Source organism: Sinocyclocheilus anshuiensis, unplaced genomic scaffold, assembly GCF_001515605.1.
Source record: "Sinocyclocheilus anshuiensis isolate Anshui unplaced genomic scaffold, SAMN03320099.WGS_v1.1 scaffold64, whole genome shotgun sequence".
Lineage (NCBI taxonomy): Eukaryota > Metazoa > Chordata > Actinopteri > Cypriniformes > Cyprinidae > Sinocyclocheilus > Sinocyclocheilus anshuiensis.
In genome coordinates, this window is record NW_015557063.1 from 921,798 (window position 1) to 935,475 (window position 13,678).

General features: G+C 37.5%; 4 protein-coding genes across 7 annotated transcripts in view; 1 reads left to right on the forward strand and 3 right to left on the reverse strand.

Annotated features, from left to right (window-relative positions):
* LOC107676513 (malate synthase, glyoxysomal-like) overlaps positions 1-5,491 on the reverse strand; it is a 6,978-nt gene extending 1,487 nt beyond the window's left edge. The window contains exons 1-14 of one of the 2 annotated variants that reach the window (XM_016471065.1): positions 5,388-5,490; positions 5,056-5,184; positions 4,660-4,878; positions 4,486-4,576; positions 4,274-4,350; positions 3,529-3,639; positions 3,376-3,435; positions 3,129-3,285; positions 2,851-3,049; positions 1,642-1,720; positions 1,428-1,520; positions 1,253-1,325; positions 1,092-1,159; positions 885-1,015 (exon numbers count right to left, since the gene is read on the reverse strand). In XM_016471065.1, coding sequence (XP_016326551.1) covers positions 885-1,015; positions 1,092-1,159; positions 1,253-1,325; positions 1,428-1,520; positions 1,642-1,720; positions 2,851-3,049; positions 3,129-3,285; positions 3,376-3,435; positions 3,529-3,639; positions 4,274-4,350; positions 4,486-4,576; positions 4,660-4,878; positions 5,056-5,184; positions 5,388-5,393 — 1,493 coding nt within the window. In that variant the 5' untranslated portion in view covers positions 5,394-5,490. Of the gene's footprint in view, positions 1-884; positions 1,016-1,091; positions 1,168-1,252; positions 1,326-1,427; positions 1,521-1,641; positions 1,721-2,850; positions 3,050-3,128; positions 3,286-3,375; positions 3,436-3,528; positions 3,640-4,273; positions 4,351-4,485; positions 4,577-4,659; positions 4,879-5,055; positions 5,185-5,387 lie in introns of those variants that run through there. The other variant, XM_016471066.1, reaches the window with a different exon arrangement.
* A 210-nt stretch (positions 5,492-5,701) lies between these two features.
* LOC107676515 (ras-related protein Rab-33B-like) lies at positions 5,702-8,063 on the forward strand. The gene is made up of 3 exons (XM_016471069.1): positions 5,702-5,982; positions 6,095-6,331; positions 7,079-8,063. The coding sequence occupies exons 2-3, from the start codon at positions 6,104-6,106 to the stop codon at positions 7,559-7,561; spliced, it is 711 nt and encodes a 236-aa protein (XP_016326555.1). The 5' UTR covers positions 5,702-5,982; positions 6,095-6,103; the 3' UTR covers positions 7,562-8,063.
* Positions 8,064-9,965: 1,902 nt separating this feature from the next.
* On the reverse strand, positions 9,966-12,423 carry LOC107676516 (uncharacterized). Of its 3 annotated transcripts, none has more exons than XM_016471071.1 (7): positions 12,125-12,318; positions 11,874-12,045; positions 11,051-11,110; positions 10,827-10,958; positions 10,589-10,735; positions 10,424-10,484; positions 9,966-10,268 (listed from the first exon to the last, which is right to left on the reverse strand). In XM_016471071.1, the coding sequence occupies exons 2-7, from the start codon at positions 12,036-12,038 to the stop codon at positions 10,162-10,164; spliced, it is 672 nt and encodes a 223-aa protein (XP_016326557.1). In that variant the 5' UTR covers positions 12,039-12,045; positions 12,125-12,318; the 3' UTR covers positions 9,966-10,161. The 3 variants fall into 3 exon arrangements, with proteins under 3 accessions (XP_016326557.1, XP_016326558.1, XP_016326556.1); XM_016471072.1 differs by lacking the exon at positions 12,125-12,318 and adding an exon at positions 12,336-12,423 and having other exon boundaries at positions 9,967-10,268; XM_016471070.1 differs by adding an exon at positions 12,336-12,420 and having other exon boundaries at positions 9,967-10,268; positions 11,874-12,214.
* Positions 12,424-12,569: 146 nt separating this feature from the next.
* Positions 12,570-13,678, reverse strand: part of LOC107676520 (histone-lysine N-methyltransferase SETD7-like) — a 7,463-nt gene continuing 6,354 nt past the window's right edge. The window contains 1 exon segment of the mRNA XM_016471075.1: positions 12,570-13,619. Within this exon segment, the coding sequence (XP_016326561.1) occupies positions 13,418-13,619 (202 nt within the window). The 3' untranslated portion in view covers positions 12,570-13,417.

The following is a 13,678-nucleotide window of genomic DNA, read 5'->3' on the forward strand; positions in this document are numbered from 1 at the left end:
AAAAAGAACAGCATTTATTTAAAATAGAAATCTTTTCTAACAATATACACTACAGTTCAAAAGTTTGGGGTCAGTAGATTTTTATTCTTTCTTTTTTTTGAAAGAAATTAAAACTTTTATTCAGCAAGGATGTGTTAAATTGTTAAGAAGTGATAGCAAAGATGTATATTGTTAGAAAAGATTTATATTTTTAATAAATGCTGTACTTTTCAAGAATCCTGAAAAAAGTATCGCAGTTTCCAAAAAAATATTTGGCAGCACAACTGTTGCCAACACTGATCATTCTAATAATAAATCAGCATATTAGAATGATTTCTTTAAACTGGAGTAATGGCTGATGGAAATTCAGCTTTGCATCACAGAAATAAATTATATTTTAAAGGATATTAAAATAGAAACCATTATTTTATATTGTAATAACATTTTGCAAGATTACTGTTTTTTTCTGTATTTTTGATCAAATAAATGCAGCCTTGACGAGCATAAGAGACTTCTTTAAAAAAACATTACAAGTCTTACTGATCCCAAACTTTTGAACGGCAGTGTATATATTGTTTTAGTTAATGATAACACAGAGTTAGACTAATAAGGTATAGAACATTGAGAAAGAGTTTAATATTCATATAGTACTTTATTTTATTAGTATACAATTAATTTTTTTATTTTGTAATATTAACATCTTTTTTATTTATTGTAATTGAACTATTGAACAATGATTTCTTCATACTGTCTCCAGGGACATCCTGTAACCATTGTAAAATCACTGTAATGCATGGTATTTTGTTGTGTGAATCCCACTTCATTTTCTGGTCACTATTTCTTGTTCAAGTCCAACAAATGTTTTCTCAATCCAATTTATGAAGCGTCTGTACAGCATTCTCTACCTGCTTGTTTGGCAATGTATGGCTGCCTTCAGATCTTCCATCAATCCTTCAGCCAAACTGCTGACAAGAGCTCGGGTCACTACTGTCCCATCATCCTCCAGTCTCACTTGGTGCCGGATCCACTGCCAAACCTGACAAATGCAGCCTCTTAAAGTAAGAGATAATATAACATTGTAGCATGAGAGCTGGACAGTGTTGTGAACCAACCTGAGATCTGGATATCTCTGCTGTTGCTGAATCCTCAACCTTCCCCAGATAGAAGAAATGACCTCTGCCTGTTGTACTAAGTTAATATTACTAAAACCTCCATTCATCACATAGCATAAAAGTGTTGTTTAAAAGGTCATAGGTGAAATAAAGTTTTGCACCTGAAAGCCAGGCTTCAATGAAGAGGACTCCTACAGCAATGTTATACCTCAGTCCGTACAGTGTTACTCCTCCCTATAGAAATATAAAGCACACAATACAAAGGCAACATCATTTTCACTCACCACACATTTATTAAAATGTTGACATGATTTGCAGTGATAGAATTCAACTGACCGCAGGCATAGTGAGCAAGTCTTCAGGGGTCACAGTGATGTCTTCACGCAGCTGCAGGAGTTGATTCTGACCATGAGAGTGAAGCTGAAACAGCTGTGTGAGAGAGAGAGAGAGAGATGATATGTTTTTCTATGTATATACTGTATGCGAGTGCTGTGATGGGGAAGTCTATCAATGACTAGACAGAAATTAACAACTTATGTGAGACACTTACTTTTTGCATGGGCTCAATCAGGTCCATGTCGTAGACCATGAAGCCATCAACTCCTGCCCTGATCTCCAGTAATTTAAGTCTAAAACAAAACAAGAATGATCATTTGCATGGAAAACAAATACAGAACCATAATTGGTTGAGCTGTATTGATGTATTTCTTTGATTCGCACAATAATATATTAATGTTATGCATACTAAAATGACTATGACTGTGAGCCAAGAAAAACGTATCAGTCAAATAACTAGATAAATACAATCTGTGATGAATCTGGTGCATGCGCATGCAAAACAGGCCCAGCTAACAGGGAATGTTCTTAGAACTTTCCAGTTTTCCAGTAACGTTAATATAATATTCGTTCAAAGTCGTCTGGTCTTTCATAATGTTCTCAAAACGTTTGCACAAAAATGTGATTTATACATCATTCATAGGACGTTTTTCTTGTAATATATTCATCATTCCCATAATATTTGCCAAATCAAATGTTCCCTTAACATTTGTGTGTGTTTGTGTATATATAGATATACTGTTTAAACCATTTAAAATACTGGATACTGGATATTTTAAATGTTCAGAGAACATTTAGAAATAATGTTGTCATAACTTAATGGGAAAGTTAGCATAACATTGTTTGAACATACTTTTGCTAGCTGGGTTACAATGTTGTGGGTAAAAGCCAGGGCATCCCTAAGTAGCTGCTAAAGTATTCTGGGTTGTTTTAAAGGCATGCAATTGCTAGGGTGTTCTTGATGTTTGTTAGATGGTTTCACACAGTTCCAAGTCTGAAGAGCCCACCACCAAGGCTCTATTATATTGTGGTCCATAGATTTGGCTCGTGCCACTTCTTAAATGCAAATACATTGAATTTTCCCAGTTTTATTGTCTGTAAGGCAACATTTGTCAGCCTGATTGGTGCATTATTTAAGTTCCATAATACATCTTGGTGCAGAATACAGGTCAAATTTGAATACTTGGGGTTATGGAGTTGTTCAAATCCCCAACCCTAAGTTTGATCGATATAATAGTGATGCGGCCTTATTATAGCATCAACGAAAATGTATGAAATTTAGATTAAATGCAAAAGCAATTAAGTTTATTTCATGTTTTATTCCATATTAGGATTTAGAAGTATGTGCCACTATATTTTGATTGCAAATATGGGTTGGATTCAAATCACTACAGAGCTTGTATTTGTTCTGGTTGTGTCTTGCCTGGTGACAGTTCTGAGTACAGTCTTGTAGAGGTCACTCTCTTTGTCTCTAGGCAACAGCAATGCTGCCATGCCTCCTGTTGCTAGGGCACCCCTGCGGTGACACGTCTGCACTAGAAGATCCATGTAGCTGTGCAGGAAACGCTTCTCCATATCCACATACTTACTGCGATCAGGGAGGAGGAAATCAGCCCGATGACCTAGAAAGCAAACCATGGTCGCTAACGAGGAATTTGATTGAGTCTACTAGTCAAACTCGTAGAAAATGTATGCGCTGACCGAATTTGTTGACAAAGGAAGCTGAGTAATCCCAGATGCCACAGTTTAGACCAGCAGAGTGCTCCTTGAGCTCGTACAAAATCTCCTCCATCTCGAACGATGCCAGGACACACTCGATCAACACGGTGGCCTTTATACAGCCCGCTGGCAGGCCAAGCTACAAAACATTTTAGAATACATTAGAAATAAAATTCATGGCAGTTAAAACTGCAGCAGGATCATATGTAATCTCTGTCAACACTCGCACCTTCTTCTCAGTCCAGAAAAAAATCTGACTCCAGAGTCTGGCCTCCATGTAGCTTTCAACCTGCACAACAAAACATGAAGAGTTTCTAGAATATGTTTGATACTACATTGAAGTTCTGTTCTGTTTAACGGAGCAACGTGATCTGACACTGACCTTGGACAAGTAGAAAAAAGGGCCACTCTGGTTTTGAAGAAGTAGTTTTGCATTATGAAACATCAGCAGACCAAAATCAAACAATGGACCTGGAACCTCTCGACCATTCACCTACAAAGAAACAGATACTCATACACTTCACACTACCAAGAAGGATATTTTAGTACTCAGGATTAGCTCATTTACAGCTAGAGTTATCTGATTTATCTTTCATTTTAATCTGAATCAAATGTTTCTCCAAACACCAATTTGGAGCAATATAAACAGACACAAATGAAACAATTACTGACATAAATTAAAAGTAAAGAGCAATAACATGAATGTGAAGTTTTATTATGAATGGCTTTCACTGAATGGCTTTTCATCTTTTGAATTTAGATCTGAGTTTTAGTAATTTTTGAAATTTCATTTGAGACACACGTGAGGCTATGGGGCTTTTTTCATAGAATAACAATCTAAAACAGGAAACAAGCAAAAGTCTCCATTTTCTCTATATTTACACTTAATGCTGTCTGGGAGAGGGAGCTAAAATTTTAAATAAATCTCATTTTCTTTTCTAAAGGAGTGGTTATGAATGATTATAATTTTAAACCAAGGAAAACCTTACAATAGCTCATTAAATCATTATAAGGTGAAATGTGAAACTAGATCAATTTCAAACCAACCAACACGTGGTTTGGACAAACAAACAAAAATGCAGAAATAATCATCTGTGCCATTAAACCAGCTCACTACATATCCATACCATCATATTGTGCTCCACCATGTTCCATGCTCGAGGGCGGAGCATCAGCACTGGAGCCTGAGAAATGGGTGGTACATCTATTCAAAAGGAATACGACAGATTGTTACCACATGCTTTCCATACATCTCTGATGGGATTCTTGTGTTAAAGAATATTTAATTCATTACACTTCTGACAAAACAATTAGCAGAAGTTAGAATCATAAGACTCACCCTGAAACTGGTTGTGCACAGCCTGATAAACATTGTAAATGCCCTTTATTTGATTGCGATATGTTGGGCAGTTGCCGTCATCAAAATCAATCTACAACAGAACAGAACAATAATACAATTACAACCAGAAATTTCAGTGTTTGTCATCTTATTTGCACAACTGAGTCCTCCTACCTGTAACCCTTGGGCAGTAGATTTGAGTCCTATTATAAGTCGTTGTGTATCACAGGGTGAAAGGTCACCAACGTCCACATGTCTGCAGTGTAATCGGTCTGGAACTGGACTCACTCTCCAGCTGGGATCATTTCGGATGTGAGCTGTGTCCTTTAGAAAGCCTGGCAACTCTCCAGTCAGATCCAACTGAACTTTCCGGAGGACTCGTAAATTCAAAACCTTGCAAAGGAGTGATGACATCTTTTGATGAACACTCATCCAAAAAATAAACAAACAAACAAGCAAACATTGTTATGCTAGCCTATATAAGTAATTTGGGTTTCCTTAATACGCATTACGGGGTTTAATCCTAATATAAATTATATATAAGTTAAAGTGGTTTCCCCTATAGCCTACCTTGTCAACCTCTGCTTGGAAGGTAGAGATTAATTCAGACAGAAATTGCAGAGCATCAGAATTAAAAAGAGTATGAAACTCTCTCTCCAGTCCTGAGGGAGGCGTTTCCAGCTCAACACCTTGATGTACCTGTTTATCAGCACATTAAATCTGCATGATCTCCAGACACTGACACCGAAACATCTAGTTCTGCACATTACCATTCACTGAGAGACACATGGTGACACAATTGCATATGTATAAATACATACAAATATAGGAACATACTGAAAATATATATTTTAATGAGTGTCACTGTTGTTTTAAAGCAGGCACACAGTATGAGAACTTACCAACATTTTCCGCAGTCGTCCAGTAAATCTAGAGTTGGACTTTGATAAGTATCATTGCACTGTTTACTTTAAGCCACACATGACTATTAGTGTAGTGAGGTTTCTTTCGTGAACGAATCGGTGTTTTTAATAAAAAAGCTTTTAAGGGAACGAATCAGTAAACAAACTCGACTAAATCTTTTTAGTGCAATTCTCCTGCAATATTAAAAGCACAAATATCAACAAAGTCACTGGAAAGTAAAAACTTCCACCCCCTTTATTGAAATAAATTATATTACATTATAATATAATAACTTCCATATTCATTTTGTTTGTGTGTGTGTTTCGTGTACTCCGTTTGCAGTAGTAAATTTCCGTTTTGTTACGCTCTTTTGTGTGGAAGCTATGTGTGGAAGTACCAACCGTAATGCTCTCAGTATTATGTGACTTATCGCGAGATTACAGTTATGTCAACGTCGTACGTGGCTACAGAAGACCCAAACAGTGTAAGAAGACTCCGCCAGGAATGCATCAGCAAAATGCGGAGTCTACCGGTCAACACGTCAAATACAGTCCCCGACGTTTGAAACTCTGAGTTTTGCACATAAAGCTTGAGGTGAAGGGCTGAAGGTTAAACTAATCCTGCGTTTGAATAATTTATTTGACCCGTTAGCGTCAGTAGCTACATTTGCACTGTGCCATTCCGTGAGGCACTTGTTTGTCTATAGGAAGGCAGCATGGCAGATATCGAGAACTCCTTTGAATTTAGCTCATCTTTGACCTGCACTTCGCTGCCTCCCCCACGGACCAGAATCTTTAAAATCATCGTGATCGGAGACTCTGGAGTTGGCAAGACTTGCCTCACCTATAGATTCTGTGCGGGCAAGTTTCCAGACAAGACTGAGGCCACTATCGGGGTGGATTTTCGGGAGAAGGTTATTGAAATAGACGGAGAGAAAATCAAGGTGAGGATGCTTCTGATTTCAGGTTATTTTGCAAAATGACTCCAATGTTTGTTAATGTCATCCTGTAAATCCTGACACATGAAATAATAGTCGGAATTTTTAAAATAGAACAGTTTAACGTTAGACTAAATAGATATGAAAAAGTTTGCATATGTGTTTTATGTTTTGTACCATATTTGATACATTGAGTATGATTTTATTCAGAGGCCCAAAGTGAGAAAAATATGCATGTTGGGTAGATGTTGTTATTTACATGGCTAAAGGGTAAGATGAAAATCTGATATCCTGTAATGTAAATAATGAAATCAGTTATAACAATATAGCAGAATACTTAAAATATGTATAAATATCAGTTGTCAACTATGAACTATTAATTAGCGTGCAGAATGCATGTACTAGATTGTGTACAATATGTTTTTCAGTTCTGATCTTGTTGAAAATGTACATATACAATAGGCTTTATATGGTTGAAGAGATGGCTAGTGTAATGCAGGGTTAGACTTCTTATTGTGACTCTCTATGCATTGGTGGTGCACCATTGCATTGGTCATAGTAGCCTTAGTATAACTAAATGTACATTTCCAAAAACTCTCATGCGCAAAACCCACACTTTCATCATAATACCTACCTGTGTTTGTCATTTATGCATGAACACACCTTGCATTCTCCTGCAATGTTAAAAGAACAAATATGCATGGTATGATATAAGTTGACTGCTAATAGCTCTCCCTTTTTCCACTCTACCAGGTCCAATTGTGGGACACTGCAGGCCAGGAGCGCTTCCGAAAGAGTATGGTGCAGCACTACTACCGCAACGTCCATGCTGTGGTGTTTGTCTACGATGTCACCAATGCCGCTAGTTTCCGAAGCCTTCCGGCATGGATCGAGGAGTGCCGTCAGCATGCCCTGGGTCAAGAGGTGCCCAGAATCTTGGTTGGCAACAAATGCGACCTGCGCCACGCTGCTCAAGTAAGCACAGACGTAGCGCAGCAGTTCGCCGATGCACACTCAATGCCTCTGTTCGAGACCTCTGCCAAGAACCCCTATGGAAACGACAACGGTGGTCGGAATAATAGTGACCACGTGGAAGCCATTTTTATGACGGTAGCGCACAAGCTGAAATCTCAGAAGCCGCTGGTGTTAAGTCAACTACCGTGCAGATCAGGAGATACTGTCACTCTCAGGAGGCAGGACGAGGAGGACAGGGGAACATGGGGCTGCGGTTGTTGAATGAGCTAATGAAGGAGTCACCACTTTACAGGATGGAGGTGACAAAGGTAAAGCACCTTTTAAAGAAGCAGATTCAGAGGTGCTTTTGTGTCATCTGTGAAGGTCCAGGTCAAGGGTTGAGGACACAGGAGCATCTATTCTCAAGATTTCTTTTTGTATCTGATGTGCAGAATCTGGCCATTATTTTAAAGGGAAAAAACATTCGTCCATCACTCAAACCAGAGGCTTTGAGAAGTTGCATGTAGGCCCATCTGCCTTACATATACAGTACAAGCTTCATCCGTTGTGTCAGTCTGTCTAGTTCATATCATATGCCACTGCCAAACACTCACTACATTTGCCTACTAGTTTTAGCCAGTTATGCAGGTCTGTAGGTGAATTGAACGATGAAATCATCGTACACAACGTTGCTTTTTTCATCATATTTTAGAAACAAAAATTTGCCACAATTAGATAAACTGTTCTGTTAAATCACTTCAGCCTCCCAGGTGAATCTGGTTTAGTCTGTGTGTTTGTTGTTTGTTCTCATTCTATCTCACCCACACACACTAAATGCAGGTTATTTATTAGTGCTGCTAATAGGTTTTAGACAAAACGAGGGATGAATTTAAAAGAAAAAAAGCTGATATCCTTGCTTTTCTGAGAAAGCCAGTCCTAGTCCACTGCCATTGTTTTATGTTTGCCAATTTTTGCCAACAGTCAGTCATCTGGATAAAATCTCCTTTAAAGACATCTGGGTTATGCATGATAACCAGTCCTTGTGAATCATGTTAAAATGTAGGTAAGTTAGGTTAAAAAAAGGGACAAGAATTGGCTGACAATATTTACTTCAGTATCTACAGTCAGGTTTTGTATGTAGTACTGCTTTGTTAGGCAAAATGAAAATGATCTGTAGTGTATAATCGCAGATTAGTATGAGTACCTCATTATTCATGGCATTACATTGTGCATGGTATAAATCTGAACAAAAGGTCTGATATCAATCTGTATTTCAGTATGTAATCTGTCAGTACAAATATACAGATATGCTAATGACTAAATTGTCTTTCCCTTCGGCTATCTTCTTTCCAACACTGATACGCAGAACGGAGTTGAATCCATTACAGGGAATATTCACTCATGTCATTATGTAACCACAGCTGGTCCTGTGGAGTGCATGAAAGAAGCTCAGGCATTACATGCTTTATTTGTTTTATGGGAAATTGCCAAAAAGAGGGTTTGCATATGATTTCTGGTAAATTTTTTGATGTAGGTTGGTAAAGGGCCTGATTAGCTGATGCTTTGCATTGTTTGATTCAGGTACAATAACAGGGGAGCATGTGATTAGTTGAGGAATTGTGCACGGTTGATGATGGCTCTTAAATATTTAAATGCAACATAAATGCATACTAAGACTTGTCTGTTTGTGCTTAATAATTTGACCCTGGGTGCTTACAGAAGGTTTATATCTTATTTATCTGCCATAAACATCATGAGCATTCATGATTTTTGTAGGTTCATGCTGAACTGGTCTTGATAAAAACATACTCTTGGTCTGGATTCTCTTCATTGTTGTCTGTACTGATTTTTCTCTTTTCAAGTGTCAAGTTTCAATTTTCTCTTTTCACCATTTCAAGTGTCCTTCAGAATTTAATTCTGTATTTTTTTTTCTGTCTTTAACACAATAACACAGTTAACAATGTAAAATATGAGCAGATCTCAAAAATCCACAAAAACAATGTTACAGCTGGAAATTTCCAAATGCAGATAATATATGGAAGATTATTAACATGCTTAAGTGTTACATTTTTATTATTTGTAATAGTTTATTATTCTTGGGATAATTATGCATCTTTGCAACCGAAGTGTATGAGCCAATTCATGATATCAGGAGTCAGCAGTTGATAAAATAACACCTTGCTATGCCCGAACTCAAACATGCACAACATATCTTTACTAGTCATTTGTCCGATACAACTCATGCCTTTAATGTTGGTCAGTGAGTGATATAGTTTTGAGAAAATAAACAAACCATCAATCCACTATAATCAAAGGAGTACAAAAGAAATCAATGCTTGTGGTTTTGGTTTTAACTGTTTAAATGTTTTACTAAAAATAAAGTACCACATCTATGAATTTCAGCTGACGGGTATTGTGCTTTATTTGTCTAATTAAAGAGTGCATTTGGGAACTCAATGTTCAGAAACTAGAAACTTATTTTAAAGTAATGACATTGCAAAAATGATACTGTCCCTTGGTATGTTATCATAATCTGAACATCCATTGAAATGCAATGGTTTGTAAATTCATAAAGAGGCAAATAGGATACTTAATTTGTAATATATTGTTTATTGTAAAACATATACATACAGGTTTATGTGTGTAAAAATATCAGTCTATCATGTAAAAAGTATAAAGCCAAGGCACATGCATTAAGAAAAAAACACACTGAAAGATAATATAAAATATGGCACTGATAATAACTTAAACATCAAGAAACAAATTTAAGTTGATTTGAAACAAGCAGGCTTGATGAAATCTTTATGGGGAAAATTAATGAACTATATTTCCCAATATTTCATATTTTCCCCAGACACACACACATAAAAAATAATCAATTACTATGCTAGTCTGCTATATGGTGGAAGCATGGAAAGGTCTTGTTGTTCCTGTTCAGGACAGTGATCCATGAATGACATGGGGGAGCTAAAGATTCGCTCATCTCCATCTGCATGAGGCAAAATAAAATCTCATTACAGTCAGCCACATCCTCACTAACATCATCATAATGGCATACATTGTGGCTCATATTGCAGATGACTTATGAAATAAGATTGTCATCTCAGTGTACAAACCTACTCCAACAACACATCTCTCACGTACCTTGCCAAGAGCATACAAGTTCAGTTGGAGTAACAGGGTCATTCTGAGGAACTAAAAACTCCTGTAAAATACACAACCATGCAGTAATTAACAGCTCAATCTTGTATTCAGTATACTAACTTTAAAACACTGAGGTTTTCTTGTGTTACAAAAGATCTCACCCACCATGCCATTTGCTGAGTCGTAGCAGCCGCAAAGCGGCAGACTGTGGCAGCCAACATATGCAATGAGAGAAGAAAAGAGCAAGGACCCCATGCAGGCCACCAGAAGGGTGCTGTTTGCTCCTTTCACCATCCGGCTGAGGACAAACCTCTACACAGGACACAGCTTTATCAAATACTTCTATATTTTAAGCTGAGTGTATAACAGATGGGAAAGTAAACATGGTTGGGTGTGACTGTACCACTTCAGGGATAGGATGGGCATGGAAGATCTCATCATCCTCTTCTCCATAGCTGAGAGTGACGCAAGCATAAATGAAGACAATCACAACAGCAAAAAGCGACATCACAGATGATACGATCATGACATTTACCTAAAGGTATTAATGAGAGCGTGTTAATATCAACAGGTAGAAAGAGACAACTGTCAGAAAAAATACTTTGGATTAGACAGATAAGAAACTACCAAAATTGGGTTTTTCTTCTGGGATGCAAAGAGAGCAAGCACACCAGGGGCAGCCATAATCTAAAAGAGGAGGAAAAAGTGAAATGAGCTTTACAGAATCATATGGAGCCCCTCAAGGGTGATGGTAAATAAAATGAGATGGGAGAAAAAAAAATTTAAATGCTTTTGTATTTTCTCACAAAACTTTTGCATTCCCCTAAGAAACTTCAGGTTTGCTTGCAAACCTTTGTGATGGAAATAATATGAGGTGGGAGGAAAAACTATATTTACACGGCATTCGCGAGAGAATGCAGTTTCTCAGGGGAATGCAATAACTTTGCAAGAGAACGCTAACCCTAACCCATTTTTCCTACCATCACATTTTTTTTCCATCACCAGTCCCGTTAGGGGCCTTGTAGAATCACCATCTCTCAGTGCACAAAGATGCTACAAGAGGATGAATACAGGTTAAGAGGGACACCTATAGGCCCAACCCTCTTTATTATTATTGTATCTAATCTTCTATTACTAAAAATCAGCATTAATAAGTTAATCCTATACCACATTCAGACAGCAGTGAGAAACATTACAGTAAATTGACAGAAGGAAAATCATGTTAACATGATAAAATAGCGAAATGTGGTATGTTTTAATATGGGATACAGCAGTGAATTCGATCATCCTAACATAAGTGTCATATTATATTTTTTTTATGAGACTTTGACACTGTCCCAGTTTGCTAACAGTAGGCCTACCTATACATGGCAAACTAGGATAGTGCATTATTGATTAACGGAGGAAGCCATTTAAGTCATTTTAAATTGTCCGTTTTAAGGTTTCTTACCAGTCCAGCCCAGAGTGGAGCTCTAGTTTCACTCAGAGTAGTGCTCTTGCGGAAGACTGCATCCATAAAGCCGCAAACCACGCAAAGCCCCGCGCACGCCACCTGAAGGATGCCGAGGACCACCACACTCTTCTGATTGAAGATGAAATACCTGTAACGGTCCATCTCAGGCCTTCAGCGGAGAGAAAATAATCACGAAGGGAATGTATTTTTATGTTGATGTATATCATTTAAAAGAGAAAATCTTTCACTATTATGTCGCTGACGAGCTGTATCCTTTATCAAACGTTTGATGACTTAAAACCGCCACGACCGCTTTCGTTTGTGCGTTGATTCTGAAACTACAAAACCACTTTACTAACTTACTTTTACTAAACGCTATAATTAAGCTATGCTACACCCGATTTCATCCGTATAAAGTGGTGTATAAGTCCTATAAATTAGAATAAATGTAGTATTTACCTGTGCCGTTTTTCCTTTAAAGCAAGCGGTGTAACCCAGCGTCACTCATTAACCTGGCGCGCGCGCAGGTGCAGCACGATGACCACGCCCTCACAGTGTGGATATTTAGTGTTGACCTAATTACCTGGGTATTAAACATTCCTCCATTTTGGCTTAGATAAAACCCGATTAATATTTTCTACATTTTATCATTATATTACAGCAGAGAACACTGAAAAGATGAGTCAAATTGTGCTCTATGCTGGAGTTTTTATTGATAAATCTTTGTTGACAGCTTTTGCATATTGAAGTTCAGTTCAGTAAAAAGATTTCTCTTTAACTTGTGCCTTTTTCCTCAAATACTGTACATTCTGTTCAGTCTTCTCCCCATATATACAGTACACCTTACTTAACTTAATTTTAATGGTGTAAATCTTTCAGTTTTTCTTGAAAAAAAAATCATGTAAATAAACAGCTTTGTCTGTGTAATACTGTACCTCGAGACTACTAGAGCCTATTTAAACATAACTGTAGCTGTTCGCACATGCAAAAAAAAGAGAACAAATTGGTTTATAATACAAGAATAATTGTTGGTAATATAAACATAAAAAACATCTATATTTTCAGTTCTTAGGGGAAACATGGACAGAGCAGCAAAATAAACTATACTGGTTTAATACTGCATAGTTTTCACAAGTTGTGGTAAAGTGGTTGTATATCTCAAGAAATAGTGACAATGGTTTTTAAAACTTTCAAACTCCACTCCACTTCATCGATTTCAGTCAAAATGCCTTTTAAATCACTTGCTCTTTTTCAGTCTCTGTATTCTTGTAGTGCAACCAAATCAGTCACCAACTGACACACATACTAGTCCTTCCACACTGTAGAACCATAGAATTTTGCAGCTTGCTCAGTGATCTGAGTGAGGATTTCACATTTGCAATCCTTGTAAACTGATGAGGATGCCGCAAATCAGTTCAAGAGTGATTAGATGTTAGTGTTAGCTGCAAGAAGGTTGAAGAACAAAGGTAGAGTTTCTGGTGGTAGTTACAGGCTGGGATGGGAGATAATGTTTTTTCAGGACAGCGGTAGTGAGAGGAGTCTTAGCAGGTCTCATCAGCATCTTTTCCAGACTCCCTCTGCTGAAACTACAGCAATTGTTTTGTGTACCATTCTGGTGCCTCTGGACCAGACTTCCCCGATGACTCATGGTCATAACCATAAGCAACAGTGAGTTCTTCATCTTTCTCCACAGCACGGATTGTTCAGATGCATTTTATTTGCCCAAAACGAGAATGGACGTACCTTGACAGGTAAAAACAGCATGATTTACACATGGGTTATGGGACTAACATGGGTTAGTC